Source organism: Linepithema humile, chromosome 7 (genome assembly GCF_040581485.1).
Source record: "Linepithema humile isolate Giens D197 chromosome 7, Lhum_UNIL_v1.0, whole genome shotgun sequence".
In the NCBI taxonomy this organism is placed as follows: Eukaryota; Metazoa; Arthropoda; class Insecta; order Hymenoptera; family Formicidae; genus Linepithema; species Linepithema humile.
Genome location: NC_090134.1, coordinates 7,110,994 through 7,130,857, shown reverse-complemented (window position 1 = coordinate 7,130,857; position 19,864 = coordinate 7,110,994). Strand labels below are relative to the sequence as shown.

Below are 19,864 nucleotides of genomic sequence, written 5' to 3'. Positions count from 1 at the left end.
ATGTACGCTCTTTTATAATCCTGTTATCCTGTTACTTACATGCACTTTTTTCAACTTTGCATTATCAGTTTCTTTTCAGCTTTGCATATGAATGGTTATAAAAGAGCGTTCTACAAGATCCGCACGAATATATATATATACTGTGAATGTCACTATCATGACATTTTTATGGAGAATCATGTTCCTGAATTTTCAATGAAATTCTTTTAGCATTTTTGCTAATATGCATACGACGATACAATATTAATTGCAATTAATTTTAATTATACATTGCAATAAAAAATTAATTAATTTACTACAATATATTACAATAAGAATTAACATAATATTGTTATTTTAATTATTCTTTAAAAAAGTCTCATAACGATGATTAAAAAATTTGTTATTACTTATTTTTTATACTCGCACACAGCGTTTGAAGGAACGTATGATCGAAATCTTGGGTCACGGAAGTTCTTAGCGATAATGCGTTACAATCATAAATTGATGTAAATATTTACATCAGAAGCCCATAATGTGTCTCTCGTTGACCCAGTGCTTTCGTAATCGCCATTTTTCATAACCAGTTATGCGAGCGCGCTGAAATTTATTATGTTCTTCCGGTCATATATTTTGGCAACAGGTTTCCAATCTCTGTCTTGATCTTTCTGCAGAAAGTACTCTCTATAAAAGTTCACAATAGTATTAAATAACGAATAAAGGTTTTCGAGTTATAGAAAATTATTAGTGTCAAAAGATTTTCTTGCATGATTGCTTTAAAAATGCATTGGCAATCTTCGTCGTACAAATCAGCTTGTATAAATCTAATTTTATCTTTGATTATATATTCTAAAAGTTTTGCACAAATCTCTCGAAAGATATTAAGCAGTTCAAGTAGCCTTTCGTAAATCAAATTGAGATCAGTGACTTTTACGGGACTGACGACGCGCGTCGCATACGTAGATGATCGCGTAACAGGCGCCCGATTGTCGTGTCATCTTACTGTACATCATGCTTCGGTGCACTTAAATTCAGTACTGTTCGACGGGATACGTCATTATTCAGCGAAATTAGAACAGCACAAAAAATTAATGTATGTTATTAATTTACATGTAGACGCGGCGGCACGTGATGGAATAATTAATTAATTTTTTATGATAATTTTTTATTTTAAAGATCGCACTTTTTTCGGAAAAAGATTGATATTTCTAAAATAAATCTTATCGTGTTATTTATTAAAAATAGTAATTACGTAATAAAATTTAATAATTTTTTGGAGAATTTTTCTCGCATAATTTAAGTATTTTTTAATACTTTCGAAGGATAAGGCTTTCCATTATTCATTGTCGATTATGATTATATTTTTGTATGGTCAGACCAATCTGTATTAGGCTCGAATATTAATTTATCTCGATACTGCACGCTTATCTCCAGCAATAATGCATCGCATACATGCGCTCGCTGCTCGCTATCTCGCGCTTTCAAAAATTCGGATCAATGCACCGCGACGGCAAGTCAATGACTGCGAATAAATATGGAGAATAGATACATCAGTGAACGACTGACTAAGAAATATCGGCTGAAAATACCGCATGATATCTCTTCAAAATACGTAAAAAAAATATTTTTATCACGTACGAAAAATATTCTCTTCTAAAATTTTTGAATGCCGTTACTTTCGCGTGTAAAATTAACTTAATAATAAAATTCAAAATTTTGAATTAATTTTATTGGTTAAGTATACTACGACTTTTTTCTAATAGCATGTGTTTTTTTTAGGCGCATTATCCGATTTCCATAAAATCGCGTACACTGTTCGCGCATTGCACGCGAAACGCCGACTTACTTTCGCGACCTCGTTTCGCGTCTCGATCGAACGCTTCATTAAGTAGCTGGAAATAAATTTGCCCATTCTTCGTAGTGCGAATGTACTGAAAACTTCGGGATATTTTGCATCCACGATTTTTTTAAATTTTGACAAAATTAAGATTCTTCGATTAATTACTTTATCACGATATATTTAGATTAATATAATTTATAAACAATCTTTTATGTAACTAATGTTAGGCAGTAACTTTTATCAATGTAAATTGAATGAGATTCTTTTTTTAGAGAGATTTTTATTTGATGATTTTATTGTTATCTAAAGTTCACAGAAAGAACGGGCTATATTAATTTATTAATATATCTTGAACAAATGGATGATAAGCAACGGATGCCAAATGTCACACTGTCGATATTTAAATTCCAAAACGCGAAACAAATCCAAATACAGACAGTAAAAATCGCGATACAAAGTTTCGACAACGCAGATCTTAGCGTGAAGCTGCAATTTCGAAACAGTACGATTTTTATCTGAAAATGTTTACGTCTTCTTTCGCAAAGAGAACGGAAGTCGAATATACGTGCAAAACAAACATTGCAATAAATATCTCCATAATCATTGTTTATGATTTTATCATATTTTTATTTTATTTTTCTTTATCCGCCACTCGTTGGTTTTGTTAATTTTTAAAAACACTTGATCTTCATATACTTCCAACTCTGCATTGTTACCGCGCAGGTCGCGGCTTACATAGGCCTTGAGCATAACGCAATCTGAATGTAAATCTAGCGAAAGAGGGTTAAAACGCTTGACCTCGTTCAATCGTAGCGGAAACGCATCGTTTATTTCACCTTGAGTCGCGAAAAAGCAACTATCCATTCGTCCGGCTCTCCGATCCCATTAGCACAGCTCTATGCGCGAAGCCCTACGCAGAAATATATAGAACTTCTCTCTTTGATACGTCACGTACTGGACAAATGTCTCAGTTGCGATGTGAAACTACGATGTGCGAGCAGGGCTCGGTCAGGGCGAGAATAGCACTGTTAGAGGGTAAATACTTATCAGTCGCAGGGTGTATTTTCGCTGTTCCTGGATTCACGATATAATCAATATGTTATTTTGCTAAATATATTTTATAAAACTCTTATTTTATTCAACTTTATTTATAAACAATTGACTTGTCTCGAGACTACTTGTCATTTGTGCAACCATTCCTATCGTAATTAAAGATTTTAGTGCAGTGGCAATCTAATGCATTTTTTTAATAAAAAAAAAATTGAAAGAATATTTTAGGCTATATCGAGATTTTTTTTATTTTAAGATTTATTTTCTCTTGCAAATTCTTACGAAAATAAATCAGAACTGTTGCACACATTTTTCACTCCTCGTGTTAGCGTTTGAGATTTTATTTGAATACTAGTGCTGCTAACTCTTGTGCAAATGTAGCATGAAACTCGAATCTTTTTTGATCGAAATTCTGATCTCGTAAATTTCAGGAAGAAAAATGGCACCGGTTCTTGGCGTACCGCCTCCGCCACCGCCGGCTCCTCACATGGGACCAGATGGCCTGATCTTGCCGAGGAAACCATATAACCCTTGCCTTATCTCCACTAATCATAAGGATCTTCACAGAGAGTTACTCTTCAATCAGAAAATGTGAGTTGCTACCAAAATTTCTGTTCTTTGCAAGGAGAAATTAATTAAAAAATAATTATGTTTTTTTTTAATTACTGTCTTTTGCTTTCTTGATTATTGTAGGCGTCGAATGCCTTCAATTAAAGTTTCATAGAGTGTCATAATTAATCTAGCTTAATTGTGCAATAGGCCTATAAAACTCAACAGAGCGATCTAATGCAATTTTTTTTAATTAAAAAATATTGTATCATTAATTTCTTTCTAGCGAATATCTTTCTAGTAGAAAAGTGTTCTTCAGTTCGATAAACATTTTTCACTCCATCTAGCAACAGTGTATTAAATCGGAAGTGGTTCGTAAAATGAATGTGTTAATATTTTTTTTTCTTAAATTAAATTTTCTTTTAATTAATCCGTTCAAAGTGAAAAGTTGATGAAAAGTTCTCCAGCTAAGTAAATAGTTTTTTTTTGCACAATGTGGCGAGGAAGAACATTCCGCGAAAGATTCTCCGTAAAGTAAATATTTTACTGCTCCTTCCCTTTATGGACTACAGGATTAATCTCGCGAGATATAATATCCGCGATGAAAATGGAAAGCCAATTACCCGCGTGGAAAACTTCCTGATGAAAGTTGGCCGCGCGCGTGTAGCATAACAAATCTTATTTTCGTCGTGGGGTATCAATAGGGTATCGGATCGTATCAGACTGATCGGCATAAGCGTCGCTCCAAAAAGAATATTATTTCACGCACAGTTAGATTTTCGGCCAATCGCGATCGATCGAAATAAGAATACGATACGTTTCGACGTTGTTTTGCTGCCCGATCTAATCAGCACGCGGTTGCGTACTCACACCTGCGATTCTTCACGCTTCGACGGAATTGAAGCGGTGGTTCACGCTCACCGACTTTTACCTTGGCACGCAATATTCAATTCACACGTGGCTTTTCCACGTGCGATTAGAACAATATAATCCGCAACGTATCCACAATACATTTCTACTTTATGAAGATATTCAATTTTTGTAAAGATTTTAAAATGTAATTTTAAGAAATATAAGAAATATGCGCGATATGGCAGAAATATTTTATCTTTTATTTGTTCAAATAATTATTGCAAGCAAAACTGCTTTTTTTTTTATCGAAAAAAAAAGATTGCACGGATAAGAATTTATTAAATACGCGTTTTTCTCACTTTTCGCAGCGGCAAGAATGTCTTGAACCAGAAGAGCGAGCTGCAACGTGCGCTGGAGAAACAAAGAGAAGCTGCGTCGAGAAGGGAAGCCGAAAGGATCCGAGAGGAGAGCTATAAGGATGATCCCAGGACCGCCTTGCAGAGGGCGATCGAGCAGAGAGCAAGAAACATTCAATTAACGGTAACGCAACGTACAATTAGATAATGAAAATTATTTATGAATCCTTATATCGTCGAATCCTCGAAGATTCAATCAGGGTTTTCGAAATGTTCGAATTCTAATCCTCGAATCTTCAATGAAAGTAAAATTCGCAATAACGCGCAATTGTCTGTTCGCAGCAAGAGCAATCACAGGCGACGCAGCCGCCGAGCAACCTTTTGATAACGGCGAGAGCGAAGCTGAGACCTCGCACCGAGTCTCAGTGAATCCCAGCGGATCGGATCGTGATCGGTGGTCGCGCTAGCCGCGAAGCGACGTCACGCCCGAGCGGAGAGAGGACGATCGATCGTACGTGCGATCGATCCGCTCGGGCGGCTCGTAATTTCACACCCCGGCGCCTTATCGATCGCAATCAGTGTACATACGCATAACCCGATAAGATTTCGTCAACACGAGGATTATTACGGCGTCACTCGGCGCGTTCGTAGGTGTGTTGTAACAGAGACGTTGAGACAAAGCGCGCGAACAGAACGTCACGAGAGCGTATTTAATCACCGATCCCGAGCGAGAGGATCCGTCTCGAAGGACACGTGGGGTACTTAGCACATTACGATCGCAAAATCATTCCCAAACAGCAACGCGAGCGTCCCGAAGATTAGGACTGTCTTTAGGACGTCGTTAAAACGCCGTAAAATTACGATGCCGCTTGTGTATCGTCCGGATCAAGTGTAACGCGCAAAAGGAGGCTCGTAAAAGAGCGTCTCGATGTACAATCAGCAACCATGTGTCTTCGTCGCGTTTAGTAGTAAATCAATGTGCCGAGTTTAGCTTGACGAGTTTACGCCGGCGATAAATATTCCGGTTAATTATCGTAACGGGGATAATATGCGGGTAATCCGGTTATTATACGTGTAAACACCGACTTGAATGTAACGACCACAAGGTATTTTTTTTTTCCTTACGAGAATGTACGCTCGCGACTTCGTCGTGGGAACATCGGCAGCGCGGTAGTCACGCAATTCGGTAGTAAAATAGATTGACAATAGACAGTAGTGATAGAGACGGCGAGATAACGTGGAGGAATTTACTCGTGAATGACATCGTCGATCGTTTGAACAGGACGCTGTTCTCGTTCCGAGCCTTTGATCTTAATCGAGATGTTTCCTTTTTTTTCTTAATTTGGAAAAGTTCAGTTTTCGAAATTATTATTTATATTATATTTATAAAATTCAACAATGAATGAAACGCGATTGCTTTTATTCATTTGCGCAAAAAAAAAAATTTATTGCAGCAAATATAATTTGAAAAATAAATATCGTTTGGTTTTCTCTAGTATTAGAACCGCTTAAGATTGATTGCTCGAACACACGCAAATGTCCATTCACGATTATGCATCCGCGCTTCTGGACGAGTTCGTGCATACGTGCCTAGACAATGATTCGCGACGCACGATCGCTTTCACTTCCCTACCTACCCTCCCGGAAGTCACGACGGTGTCTTCCACGATCCTCGGCGCAATTCGGGCACGTAGAGACAGAGTGTATTTTGTACGAAACTTATTCAGATCGTCGACAGTGGCATTACTTCGTTATAATCTTATTGGACACGTCATGTGTGAATAATCTGATCAACGAGTCACACGCGGCACACCGTAGGACGGTTCCGCGAAAATAATCGCACGACTTATCGTTGAGGCTCCTCGATTTGTCACTTGAGCTTCCGACGTTGTTAGTCAAAGCGTTGCTATAGCCGGCGATGACTTATCTGGGGCTTCAATGCTATTTATTGCTATGCGCAAACAAACGAGAATCGAAAATTGTATCATCATAATTATGCAGAAATGATGCCACCGGGAGTAAGAAATAATTTCCCTTAGAGAAACGAGAGATGGTAGTTGAGGACTCCGCGGGACCATGTGTTCGTATATCTCGTTGCATGGCAGCGAGAGATGTTTGACGTCTGCCCCTCGCAGAGTGACGACTATTACGAATCGTATGTATTTAGGTATGGAACCGACGTCATTATATTTCATGGCCCATTACATTTAGTGAATCTTGTGCGGACGCGCAATGCGCCTTAGATCTAAAATAACACAGGCCGTTCAGTTTGTTACACTTTTAATTTACCGATCTATAAGGACTTTATAACATACAATGCACGCTTGAACGTGTAAGGAAATATATTCAACATTTTCGGAGAAGCCACAAATGGAGAATACTTTCGTTTTCTTTTCTTTTTTTTTTCTTTTTGTACAATTGCCACATGTATGTATGTATGTATGTACGCTAGTTTATCGTTCTAACATAAATTTAGTCACGACATTCAAGAATTAAGATCGTCACAATATGGTAAATCTTGAATTCCAAATATATTTTATTCAAATCCTAAATGTCAACCCCGTCATTTCTAATCCTGCGTGTAAGAAATAATAATAAATGAGGTAAAAAAAGATATCACGACGAACACGATACAAATATAAATTGCTATCCCTTTTTTCGATACCTACAAAATCTGCATACCTATAAAAAAGAAAAAGAAAAAGAAAAAAAAAGAAAGAAACTCCCTAACGACGTTACATTTTATAACACGAAATGTGGTGTTCAATAAATACAATCTGTTATTTTTGTCATTGCAACTCACAACACTGCTGCGATGTTCTTTTTTACGAAAGAAAAAAAAAAAACATTACAGGGAGTACATGATAGTACAGATTTACATCCAGAAAAATGCCACTTAGAAAAGTAAAATTATGGATAGTATGTAATTACAGTTAGAAATGCCACATTGCTAACACATTGCAATGATTATCGTTCGCGTTATGTGTACGAACGATAATCTTACGACGATGCTTTGACAAAAATTTTACATCAAGATTGAAAAAACAAACCCGATTCTCGATAATAATTCACGTAAAACAATTTAATAATCATCTCCGCGGGAAATAACTTCTTTACACGTGGGACGCAGAACTAGCGTGTGCTCGAACTGAGCGGTGTAACAGCCCTTGACATCGACCAGCGGTGGATAGGCTTCAACGGCGCCTTTCTCGCAGAGATCCTTCAGCGCCATTTGATACTTGGTGCAACCGACGCGGTCTAACCAGCGCTTACAGAAAGCTAAAGTACCTGAAATGCGAGTGAACACATCCATTAATTCATGCAATAAAGATTATTCACGCAGAGATGACGCTGTCAATTGATTTTTTTACATTATTTAAATATTATTTTAGCTCTCTCTCTCTCTCTTTCTCACCGAAGTGCTTGTTGATGGTATTGAGAAGAGATTTGCTGCTCTGCAATCTCAACGGCACAAAACCAGCGTCGAAGCTCTTCATGTAATGCGAACATTCCATGTCGTCGTGGACCACGCCTCTGCCGGTGGACCCGAAGGTTTCAATCGCGTAGAACTCGTTCTCCTCCATTCGAGTCGCCTCACCGCCTTTGACTATCGGCACTGTTTTTCCGGCGTGTATGCGATAGGGCGCGATGGAGTGGCCGTTCAGATTTCTAATCGATTTCACCTGCAAAAAGTTCAGTCTGTTAATTAAGTCCTGATATCTTTGATGTTAATTTGTTTATCAATCTCTGTTTTCGACTAACATTCGGGTGTATTTAATATTACAATTTTGTTATTTCGAAATTGAAAAAATGTATGTTTGCAATAATGTAAGATTTTACACATATTTCTGACGCTACAAAGAGTATACGAAAAATTGTCACTAAAATTTAATACGGAATCAAGACACATCATATTTCATGTGCAATATATGTATTTCATACCGGATACGTTCTGCCGTCCAGTTCCACCTCGTAAGATTCCATGACTTCCTGAATAGCAGCACCGACGTCGCACAATTGCACGTCAATTCCAGCGGCCTTGATACCGGTATTGGTGGCGTCGCGGACAGCCTCGATCAGCTTATCGAACTTTGGATTGAACGCCAAGGTAAACGCACAGTCGATGATACGCCCGTTGATGTGCGTACCGAAATCAATCTTGGTGACGTCATCGTACTCCAGCACGGTCGGATCGCCGGCGTTTGGAGTGTAGTGAGCTGCACAGTGATTACGGGAGCACCCAGTTGGAAACGCCAATCCGGCTTTGAGACCATCCTCGCCTATCAATTTTCGAGCGGTCTCCTCCAACTCGTTACAGATCTCTATCATAGTCATTCCCGGCTTTATCTGCACACAATTAATTAAAAATATATTAAATGTAATTGAAAATTATACATTTTGTATTATTTTGTAATTTAATGTGTTTAGAAATTAAGAAAAAAATTACATTTGCAATACTGTAAGTTATTTACCCATTTCACCATGTGGTATCTTGTTTGTCGATGTGCTTCAGCTGCCTGTCTAGCTTCATTATAGATATCATTGTGCATCCTGTCGAGGGCGCGCGCCTCCTCGCTCGTGACGCGATTTTTCGCCATTCTTTCATCTATTCCGGCAGCAGGCGGATGATCCATTATTTGCCCTACAGGAAAATTACCATCTGGGAATAACTCTGAGACGGGAATGCCTGGCGGATCTGTTTGCTGTTTCAAACCACCCTTATTTCTGGGCTTGCGCTTCTTTTTCTTCTTCTTAACTTCCTCACTATCATCATCATTCTCGTTCACTTCTGTAGCACCTGAGAATTTCATTTTCAATAATCATATACATTAGTTGTCACTGCAAACTAACTGTTACATTGGTTATCAATATTAAACTTTAGCACATAATCATAATTACAAAAATAAGAATAAAATAAAAACTGTTGATACCTTCGACAACCGGATTATCATTCTTAACCTTATTTTCTTCCCCTTCGGGCACGTCTGCACTAGCTTCTCCAGCACCTAAACAGAAACATTCATTATTGACATATAATCAAATAGTTCTTCGTTTTTTAATATTATTTCTAAGTTTTACATTTATCAATATTAAATATAAATTATTCTGTTAACATATGATTGGAGATTGAGCCATATCTGACCATTGAAGCATTTACTTCATAAGAAAACTGATATGTATGTTACAACTTCTCCAATTGATCATTTAATATTCGTTTCAAAGGCAATCGAATTATTCTAAGGCAACATTTATAATCTAACAAGTATCTTATCGTGGGCGTCAGAATCAAGCGTTTTTGACGACACAACAATTCGCACTGTTATGCAAAATTTGATGAAAGATTGCATATAAGTTTGCCAAAAGGCGAGTTGATAATCTTAACAACATTACGACCGTATTTTACGGAATAATAATAGTAAATAAAGGAATTCGGCATCGCAAGTGTGCCGCGTATAATATAGGATGACACTCGTAGGCGTTTAAATGATGGGTAAAAACGCACCGGCCTTCTTCTTCTTCTTCTTCTTTTTCTTCTTCTTGGAAGCCTCCACCGCTCCGGTCTCGTCTTCCTCGTCGACTATTTCGTCCTTCTCCTCGTTCACGAGTTTCTCGGAAGATTTGCCAACCTCGTCCAACACAGCCGCCATTTTCGGAAATGATGGCTAAACAATAATGTCGTGACGGTCGCGGCGTAAAATTCCACGACTCTGTCGATCGCGTAGATGAAGAAACCTAGAAGGGATCAAACAGGATTAAATTGTGAATTCATATTACAAATCGTGATCATTTGCGATGAATCTAAGGTAGAATAAAAAAATGTTCACATGGAAAAGGTAGCGAGAATGTGGATTCTTACACAGGTTATACGCCGTACCGACCTATCGCGAGCACGTGCGCGGAATTTTTACTCGAAAAATCATTGATGTTGTTAGGATCACATAACACTGCAAGAAGTTGTCGAGCTGCAGTAAGGTGCGAGTGGTGCGAGTTCGGCGTTCCACAGCTGACTTTACGGTATTAGGAATACAGGAATGCACGGAGGAAGTACAACTTTGGCCACCGAGTGTTGCGCTCTGTCGCTAGATGACGCGAAATGTAATTCTGCTTCTTCAAAATTCTGTTTGTCGAATATTGAGAAGTCACTTTGAGAACTTTTGCAGCTTGCTTAGGTGTTTAATTACCCTCCATCAAAATATGTTACTCTGATAACATTGGCGATTTTCTGAGGGCATCAAAACACGCATATTCTAAGTCGTGCTATCTCTTATCTAATTAAATTTTATTATTTTTTGATAATTACGAAAAGCTAAATAAAAAATATATATTGATTCCGTTTTTACGTATATTTATTTTTAAAACGTTTTTCTCAGCATAAGTGCTTTTATATTATTATTATAATAAATTTTTGCTTTAGATTAACCAAATTTTATTTGTACAAAAGTATAAGTATTTTAATTATTAATATAAATTTATTATTGAAAGAAATTCACATAGAGATGTGTGGAAAAAATATTTCAAAATTTGCATTACTTTTTCCGTGTTTTCCTAATATCGACAATTTTGTCCCTGTATTGGAATATTTAAATTTACAACATATACCTCTTATTAAAATATATGATCCTGCTGACATTATGATCCTGATATCTGTTTTTCGAGGATATCGGGAAATTCATATCACAGTCCGCTCTTATACATATTTAAGACTTGAAAAAATCTATGGAAAATAGGACTTTACAAAATTCATTATGTAATTCAATGTTGGGTATTTTTAATTCAATGTTTTAATTACCTCTCTATTTAAAGATTTATGCCGATCATGACATTATATATTTCATAAATTCTGATACATTATTTACTTTTAAATATCATTTAAATGCTTATAATAAGATTAGAACATACAATGTACCTAAAATACTTTGGAAATATCGTAAAAAATAAAATGAAAACGTAATACATTTTTGCATCAAAAATACAAAAACTTTATCATGTTATCACAAAAGTGTAAATATTCGTAGCAAGTCTAGCCGCATGCACGATTTTACACCTGGACGATTGCTTTGCCGACGTTCTGACCCTGCAGCATGCCGACGAACGCATCGAACATGTTGTCGAAGCCCTTAGTCACAGTCTCGCGATAATGAAGCTTGCCCTCGAGGATCAACTGCAAATTTTGTTGGATTCCTTCGAACCAACGATCCCGCCACCGCCAAAAAATGAAACCTTCCATTCTTAATTGATTAACCAGTATCGCAGGTTGCAGAAGCGTGCTCTTCGGCAAGGACGACGCATCAGAATTGTACGACGAGATGCTGCCGCACACAGATATTCGACCGTATGGCTTCATCTGGTAAATAACCGTGCTCGAAATATCTCCACCAACCTGTAAGCAGAATTATTATGAGTTTAGTTTTAATATCTATTAATTACAAGAAAGAAAATCGTAATTTTTAATCAATTTAAAGTGCATTGTACAGAATACATAAATTAAAAAACTGTTAGGCATATTTAAAATTATAAAAAGTTACTTATAGGAAAAAGACAACTCAACAATAATAATCTATCTACATATATTTAACAAATTGAAATAAATTACGATATTTTATCGACGTACATTGTCGAAATAGCAATCGACGCCCTGCGGAGCGGCTTTGCGTAGACTAGCCGCAATTGACATGGTTTTGTAATTGATAACGGCGTCAAAACCCAACTCCTCGGTAAGCCATTTGGATTTATCGTCGGAACCACATATGCCGATGACAGTTAAACCCAGACTCTTAGCAATCTGTCCTACGTGAGAACCGACTGCGCCGGCTGCACCGCTGATAACGATCGTTTCGCCAGACTTTGGCTTACATACCTCTGTCAAACCAAAGTAGGCAGTATTGCTGTAAACACGAGTATTTATCTAACTGCTTTATAAATAAATAAATAATAAAACTTAAACTTTGAACCTTAATCGTACCATGTAAAAAGTTTAAATATAAGTTATTAACAAATTAAAAAAAAACAGTTGCCTCTTATTTTTATGTTTACTTCCGTTGCGGAACGATAAACTAGCGTTTAATGTTATAGGCAATTATGTAAATGCATTTTAAGATTTTCCATTTTACCCTGGCATTCCCAACATTCCTAAGCCGAGAGACGACGGTAGATCGCCTATGTCCGGCAAAATATACGGTGAAAGCGTCCCCTTGTCGACTTCGCCGGCCTCAGGATTGACAATTGTATGAGTTCTCCAGCCCAAAGATCCAACAATTCTCTTGCCAACTGGGTAGTCCGGATTCTTGGATTCGATGATTTTAGCAACCTGAGTACCGATCATCGTCATTCCTATTGGATAACTGTTTACGGTCAATCTCATATATGGGTCCACGGAAAGATACTCAGCTTCCACGAGATATTCTAAAAATATATGGCAAATTAATACTTCACTGTCGCCGATTACGTTAATAAAATAATGATTAATCGAATTTGAAATAATATCAATAATATTAAGAAAGATAATATAATAACACTAATATTGAATTCATAGTTAATGATAATAAATTTTACAATGACTAACGGTAAACATTTATAAACGAATCAAAACGTTTGTTTATATTTTATTTAATACATGTTTGTTATCATTTGGCATTTAAATTTTGCTTCTGGCTTGCCAATCCTTTCAGATAAGTTAAGAATTTATATTACCGTATATCGAGTGAATTAATAAATTTGAAATATAATAAATTCATAAAGTATAACATATAAGTGTGCAGAGCTGTTCAAAAAACAAATAAATTATTAACAATTTAATTAAATGTTTGATCAAATTTGCTGACAAGCTGCTAATAACCTTGTGTACGAAGTAATATAATAGTCATTATACCAAGATCATGACTCATCATAGATAAATACCTATAAATTCTTTCTAAATCACTTATTTTTTGCAGAGTAATGTTCTTCATTTACCATTCGCAAGCAGTTGTAAAATATTCATATTCATCGATGATGTACACATAGATACATACATAAGCACATAATGATGACTACTTAATTCTTCCTACCTCCATTCTTCAAAGCAGGCAATACTTCCTCCACCAAATTTAAGTCCGTCCTTTTTGGCTGGTCCGTGAAATGCTTCACCAGCACGTATTTCTTTGCTTTCACCATCTCGCGTAATTGCGTCGAAAACTTAAGGAATATATCAAGTTCTAACTCTGCGTTGTAATTTTGCCACAAATGCTAAATCGCAATGACGTAAGATGGCAATGACGAAGATAATTACACGATCACAGCTCCCGCTCTACTGCTTCAGTCGTATTCTTCACGATCAACTTTATACTCTCAAAATTAAAATGATATAAGGCTCATAAGATTTTCAAAATCAAAATTATTAAACAGGAGCGTACAGAGCCAAAAAGTAAGTTGATCGTGCAATGGTTTATTACTTAATTTACATAATCATAAACGTTTCGGCTTGTCATCAAGCCCTTATCAATATAAATAATAAAAATAACAAAAAGGCGCAACGCATTAATTATGAAGAAGTGAGAACATGTTACAGTTTATCGGAAAAATCCATAGAAGAACAGCCGTAACGTTCGAAAATCTAGATTTAGATAGTCAAAATCTAGATTTTGACCATCATTTAAGATGGACCTAAGTGCTTCTCTTCTATCTTACTATTGAGTAAGAAAGAGCCTGACAAAAAAATCAAATATAAAATTAAAAAATTAAATAAAAATTAAATTACTATAGAAATAATGACTTCATCGAAGATATTAAACAAATTGTAGTATATTCGCATTTGTTAGAGGAATAAAGAAATTTTCTTCTAATAAATAATAACAGAGCAAGAACTTATATTTATTGTCATAAATGTAAAAAGAAAACCAAAAATATCAATACAGCTACAGTGCAAACTGCTAATGGATATTATGGAGACATGTAACTCAATGTAAAGTTTGTAAAACTTACAAAAATTAGTTTATAAAATCACCAATGATGCTAAAACATTAGAAAAAGTTAAAAAGAATTATACAACAGTTCGAAAAAAAATTTTTACTTGGAGAATTATAACATTGGGAATTGATGACATATAGACTGCTGATTTGGTAATACTGATTAATTATATATGTACAAACTTAGATAATATTATGTTATAGATTATAAATCCACGGGTCATGTTTTATTCCAATAATGTAGGAAAAATAATTGTTATCTATTGCAATATCATAGCTACTTCATATGTTGCTCGTCATATTCTGATATTCTGAAATAATTCATTTTACACGTACAGATTGAGGTTTTTAGCTTACAAATATTTTTTTTGTTTAGTTCTAAAAAACTTTTAACATTTCAAACAACATTTAAATCCTGTCAAGTCTTATCAAGTTCGAAACGTGAAATGTATGAGAGAAATATATACAGCAGTTTATTGCAAGAATAGTAAGATAGAAGAAAAGCACTTAGGTCCATCTTAAATGATGGTCAAAATCTAGATTTTGATCATGATCTAGATCAAAATCTAGATTTTGACCATCATTTAAGATGGACCTAAGTGCTTCTCTTCTATCTTACTATTGAGGGGTTGTTCTTTTCGCCTACACTATGTTTTTACCACAATCTTAATGTCGTTTGATTTCGAACGTTACGGCTGTTCTTCTATGGATTTTTCCGATAAACTGTAACATGTTCTCACTTCTTCATAATTAATGCGTTGCGCCTTTTTGTTATTTTTATTATTTATATTGATAAGGGCTTGATGACAAGCCGAAACGTTTATGATTATGTAAATTAAGTAATAAACCATTGCACGATCAACTTGCTTTTTGGCTCTTTCCGCTCCTGTTTAATAATTTTTATACTCTCATGCATGCTCAAGAGCTATCTAAACATCTAAATAAGCAAATTTTACATTTTGATAAACGGAAAACAGCGCAATGGGTATTATACAGAATCGCTACCCAGAATCCTCACCTCGAATTTTGATAAATTTATGCACACTTGATGCGTTTTTGTCCAAAATAAAAGAATTTCACAGAAAAAAGTGTCGCTCTGCCCCGCGAAACGAGATATTAATCATTAAAGTTGACCACTTTTTAAGTTAAAAAAACTTGTTATACTGACAAAATATAACGTATGCACTGCGGTCACGCGTGCATGCATTGCCATAATATTCAATTTTCACACGTGGCGGGGGTGGATCTCCCCTGCACCCCCGCCTTCATGGCTAACCTTGGATTAACACAGCACGCGCGCGTAACCGCAACGCATGTCTATGTCGCTATATCTTATCGATATGACAGGTTTCGTAACCTGAAAAATAGTCAACTTTAACAATTAATATCTTGCTTCGCGGGGCAGAGCAACACTTTTTTCTGCCAGATTCTTACGTTTCACGCAAAAACGCATCGAATGAGCATAAATTTATCAAAATTACAGGTGAGGTAGCAATTCTGAATAATTACCATGTAGACGAACATTGCAATAAACTGCTGTATATATTTCTCTCATACATTTCACGTTTCGAACTTGATAAGACTTGATAAGACTTGACAGGATTTAAATGTTGTTTGAAATGTTAAAAGTTTTTTAGAACTAAACAAAAAAAATATTTGTTAGCTAAAAACCTCAATCTGTACGTGTAAAATAAATTATTACAGAATGTCAGAATATGACGAGCAACATATGAAGTAGCTATGATATTGCAATAGATAACAATTATTTTTCCTACATTATTGGAATAAAACATGACTCGTGGATTTATAATCTATAACATAATATTATCTAAGTTTGTACATATATAATTAATCAGTATTACCAAATCAGCAGTCTATATGTCATCAATTCCCAATGTTATAATTCTCCAAGTAAAAATTTTTTTTCGAACTGTTGTATAATTCTTTTTAACTTTTTCTAATGTTTTAACATCATTGGTGATTTTATAAACTCACTTTTGTTAGTTTTACAAACTTTATATTGTGCTGCAAGTCTCCATAATATCCATTAGCAGTTTGCACTGTAGCTGTATTGATATTTTTGGTTTTCTTTTTACATTTATGACAATAAATATAAGTTCTTGCTCTGTTATTATTTATTAAAAGAAAATTTCTTGCTCTAACAAATGCGAATATATTACAATTTGTTTAATATCTTTGATGAAGTCATTATTTCTATAGTACAATGTTCATTTTATATTTGATATTTTTGTCAAGCTCTCTCTTATTGTTACAGGAACATATAAAGTGGAGCATAAGGAGAAACATAAAGTATGATGTTTCTATATATTCTATACCGCGTATTAGCACTTTATTAGCGTAATTAGTGTACTGCTATATCCCCATCTATAGAAAATGACTTTACAAAATTCATTAAGTAACTCAATATTGGGTATTTTTAATTCAATGTTTTAATTACCTCTCTATTTAAAGATTTATGCCGATCATGACATTATATATTTCATAAATTCTGATACATTATTTACTTTTAAATATCATTTAAATGCTTATAATAAGATTAGAACATACAATGCACCAAAAATACTTTGGAAATATCGTGAAAAATAGAATGAAAACGTAATACATTTTTACATCAAAAATACAAAAATTTTATCATGTTATCACAAAAGTGTAAATATTCGTAGCAAGTCTAGCCGCATGCACGATTTTACACCTGGACGATTGCTTTGCCGATGTTCTGACCCTGCAACATGCCGACGAATGCATCGAACATGTTGTCGAAGCCCTTAGTCACAGTCTCGCGATAATGAAGCTTGCCCTCGCGGATCAACTGCAAATTGTGTTGGATTCCTTCGAACCAACGATCCCGCCACCGCCAAAAGATGAAACCTTCCATTCTTAATTGATTAGTCAGTATCGCAGGTTGCAGAAGCGCGCACTTCGGCAAGAACGACTCATCAGAATTATCCATGTCGTACGACGAGATGCTGCCGCACACAGCTATTCGACCGTATGGCTTCATCTGGTAAATAACCGTGCTCGAAATACCTCCACCAACCTGTAAGCAAAATTATTATGAGCTTAGTTTTAATATCTATTAATTACAAGAAAGAAAATCGTAATTTTTAATCAATTTAAAGTGCATTGTACAGAATACATAAATTAAAAAACTGTTAGGCATATTTAAAATTATAAAAAGTTACTTATAGGAAAAAGACAACTCAATAATAATAATCTATCTACATATATTTAACAAATTGAAATAAATTACGATATTTTATCGACGTACATTGTCGAAATAGCAATCGACGCCCTGCGGAGCGGCTTTGCGTAGACTAGCCGCAATTGACATGGTTTTGTAATCGATAACAGCGTCGAAACCCAACTCCTCGGTAAGCCATTTGGATTTATCGTCGGAACCACATATGCCGATGACAGTTAAACCCAGACTCTTAGCAATCTGTCCTACGTGAGAACCGATTGCGCCGGCTGCACCGCTGATAACAATCGTTTCGCCAGACTTTGGCTTACATACCTCTGTCAAACCAAAGTAGGCAGTATTGCTGTAAACACGAGTATTTATATGTAACTGCTTTATAAATAAATAAATAATAAAACTTAAACTTTGAACCTTAATCGTACCATGTAAAAAGTTTAAATATAAGTTATTAACAAATTAAAAAAAAACAGTTGCCTCTTATTTTTATGTTTACTTCCATTGTGGAACGATAAGCTAGCGTTTAACGTTATAAGCAATTATGTAAATTTATTTTAGGATTTTCCATTTTACCCTGGCATTCCCAACACGCCTAAGCCGAGAGACGACGGTAGATCGCCTATGTCCGGCAAAATATACGGTGAAATCGTCCCCTTGTCAACTTCGCCGGCCTCAGGATTGACAATTGTATGAGTTCTCCAGCCCAAAGATCCAACAATTCTCTTGCCAACTGGGTAGTCCGGATTCTTGGATTCGATGATTTTAGCAACCTGAGTACCGATCATCGTCATTCCTATTGGATATTTGTTTATGGACAATCTCATATATGGGTCCACGGAAAGATACTCAGCTTCCACGAGATATTCTAAAAATATATGGCAAATTAATACTTCACTGTCGCCGATTACATTAATAAAATATTGATTAATCGAATTTGAAATAATATAATAACACTAATATTGAATTCATAGTTAATGATAATAAATTTTACAATGACTAACGGTAAACAATTATAAACGAATCAAAACGTTTGTTTATATTTCATTTAATACATGTTTGTTATCATTTGGCATTCAAATTTTGCTTCTGGCTTGCCAATCCTTTCAGATACGTTAAGAATTTATATTAACGTATATCGAGTGAATTAATAAATTTGGAATATAATAAATTCATAAAGTATAACATATAAGTATGCAGAGCTGTTCAAAAAACAAATAAATTATTAACAATTTAATTAAATGTTTGATCAAATTTGCTGACAAGCTGCTAATAACCTTGTGTACGAAGTAATATAATAGTCATTATATCAAGACCATGACTCATCATAGATAAATACCTATAAATTCTTTCTAAATCACTTATTTTTGCAGAGTTATGTTCTTCATTTACCATTCTCAAGCAGTTGTAAAATATTCATATTCATCGATGATGTACACATAGATACGTACATAAGCACATAATGATGACTACTTAATTCTTCCTACCTCCATTCTTCAAAGCAGGCAATTCTTCCTCCACCAAATTTAAGTCCGTCCTTTTTGGCTGGTCCGTGAAATGCTTCATCAGCACGTATTTCTTTGCTTTCACCATCTCGCGTAATTGCGTCGAAAACTTAAGGAATATGTCAAGTTCTAACTCTGCGTTGTAATTTTGCCACAAATGCTAAATCGCAATGACGTAAGATGGCAATGACGAAGATAATTACACGATCACAGCTCCCGCTCTACTGCTTCAGTCGTATCCTTCACGATTAACTTTATACTCTCATGCATGCTCAAGAGCTATCTAAACATCTAAATAAACAAATTTTACACTTTGATAAACGGAAAACAGCGCAATGGGTAATCATACAGAATCGCTACCTCACCTCCAATTTTGATAAATTTATGCACATTTGACGCGTTTTTGTCCAAAATGAAAGAATTTCACAGAAAAAAGTGTTGCTCTGCCCCGCGAAATATTAAACGAGATATTAATCGTTAAAGTTAACCACTTTTTAGGTTACAAAACCTGTCATATTGACAAAATATAGCGTATACACTGCAGTCACGCGTGCATGCATTGCCATAATATTCAA

The 19,864-nt window shown here is 35.4% G+C and overlaps 4 protein-coding genes and 1 long non-coding RNA gene across 9 annotated transcripts in view; 2 read left to right on the top strand and 3 right to left on the bottom strand.

Moving 5' to 3' along the window:
• The window catches only part of LOC105667643 (uncharacterized), a 38,914-nt gene extending 31,674 nt beyond the window's left edge, over positions 1–7,240 (top strand). For both annotated transcript variants that reach the window (XM_012359564.2, XM_012359565.2), the window contains 3 exons: positions 3,301–3,460; positions 4,639–4,810; positions 4,969–7,240. In XM_012359564.2, the coding sequence (XP_012214987.1) occupies positions 3,301–3,460; positions 4,639–4,810; positions 4,969–5,055 (419 nt within the window). In that variant the 3' untranslated portion in view covers positions 5,056–7,240. The remainder of the gene's footprint in view (positions 1–3,300; positions 3,461–4,638; positions 4,811–4,968) is intronic.
• On the bottom strand, positions 6,890–10,674 carry und (methionyl aminopeptidase und). 2 transcript variants are annotated; one of them, XM_012359560.2, is made up of 7 exons: positions 10,484–10,674; positions 10,130–10,359; positions 9,558–9,632; positions 9,099–9,424; positions 8,569–8,973; positions 8,042–8,309; positions 6,890–7,914 (listed from the first exon to the last, which is right to left on the bottom strand). In XM_012359560.2, the coding sequence occupies exons 2-7, from the start codon at positions 10,272–10,274 to the stop codon at positions 7,709–7,711; spliced, it is 1,425 nt and encodes a 474-aa protein (XP_012214983.1). In that variant the 5' UTR covers positions 10,275–10,359; positions 10,484–10,674; the 3' UTR covers positions 6,890–7,708. The 2 variants fall into 2 exon arrangements, with proteins under 2 accessions (XP_012214983.1, XP_012214984.1); XM_012359561.2 differs by having other exon boundaries at positions 10,506–10,674.
• Positions 10,675–11,423: 749 nt separating this feature from the next.
• Positions 11,424–15,737, bottom strand: LOC105667622 (prostaglandin reductase 1-like). Of its 3 annotated transcripts, none has more exons than XM_012359514.2 (5): positions 15,589–15,737; positions 13,674–13,851; positions 12,738–13,029; positions 12,239–12,512; positions 11,424–12,007 (listed from the first exon to the last, which is right to left on the bottom strand). In XM_012359514.2, exons 2-5 carry the CDS (start codon positions 13,777–13,779, stop codon positions 11,666–11,668), a joined length of 1,014 nt encoding a protein of 337 aa, XP_012214937.1. In that variant the 5' UTR covers positions 13,780–13,851; positions 15,589–15,737; the 3' UTR covers positions 11,424–11,665. The 3 variants fall into 3 exon arrangements, with proteins under 3 accessions (XP_012214937.1, XP_067214882.1, XP_012214935.1); XM_067358781.1 differs by having other exon boundaries at positions 13,674–13,800; positions 15,589–15,734; XM_012359512.2 differs by having other exon boundaries at positions 13,674–13,952; positions 15,589–15,728.
• Positions 15,738–15,858: 121 nt separating this feature from the next.
• LOC137000996 (uncharacterized) lies at positions 15,859–17,439 on the top strand. The gene is made up of 2 exons (XR_010891140.1): positions 15,859–16,053; positions 16,846–17,439. It is a non-coding gene; the product is annotated as an uncharacterized lncRNA (long non-coding RNA).
• On the bottom strand, positions 17,032–19,797 carry LOC105667621 (prostaglandin reductase 1). The gene is made up of 5 exons (XM_067358780.1): positions 19,655–19,797; positions 19,272–19,580; positions 18,361–18,652; positions 17,860–18,133; positions 17,032–17,628 (listed from the first exon to the last, which is right to left on the bottom strand). Exons 2-5 carry the CDS (start codon positions 19,375–19,377, stop codon positions 17,278–17,280), a joined length of 1,023 nt encoding a protein of 340 aa, XP_067214881.1. The 5' UTR covers positions 19,378–19,580; positions 19,655–19,797; the 3' UTR covers positions 17,032–17,277.
• Between the last annotated feature and the right edge of the window lie 67 nt (positions 19,798–19,864).

Coding starts and splice junctions, on each gene's coding strand:
- und (XM_012359560.2), bottom strand. CDS start 10,274: ATGGCGGCTGTGTTGGACGAGGTTGGCAAATCTTCCGAGAAACTCGTG. Junction 9,633..10,129: donor GAAGAAGAAGAAGAAGGCCG/GTGCGTTTTTAC, acceptor GTTTCTGTTTAG/GTGCTGGAGAAGCTAGTGCA. Junction 8,310..8,568: donor TGGACGGCAGAACGTATCCG/GTATGAAATACA, acceptor AACTTTTTGCAG/GTGAAATCGATTAGAAATCT.
- LOC105667621 (XM_067358780.1), bottom strand. CDS start 19,377: ATGGTGAAAGCAAAGAAATACGTGCTGATGAAGCATTTCACGGACCAG. Junction 18,134..18,360: donor GGCGTGTTGGGAATGCCAGG/GTAAAATGGAAA, acceptor TCGTGTTTACAG/CAATACTGCCTACTTTGGTT. Junction 17,629..17,859: donor TCGATTGCTATTTCGACAAT/GTACGTCGATAA, acceptor TTTTGCTTACAG/GTTGGTGGAGGTATTTCGAG.
- LOC105667622 (XM_012359514.2), bottom strand. CDS start 13,779: ATGGTGAAAGCAAAGAAATACGTGCTGGTGAAGCATTTCACGGACCAG. Junction 13,030..13,673: donor GCCTGCTTTGAAGAATGGAG/GTAGGAAGAATT, acceptor ATATATTTTTAG/AATATCTCGTGGAAGCTGAG. Junction 12,008..12,238: donor TCGATTGCTATTTCGACAAT/GTACGTCGATAA, acceptor TTCTGCTTACAG/GTTGGTGGAGATATTTCGAG.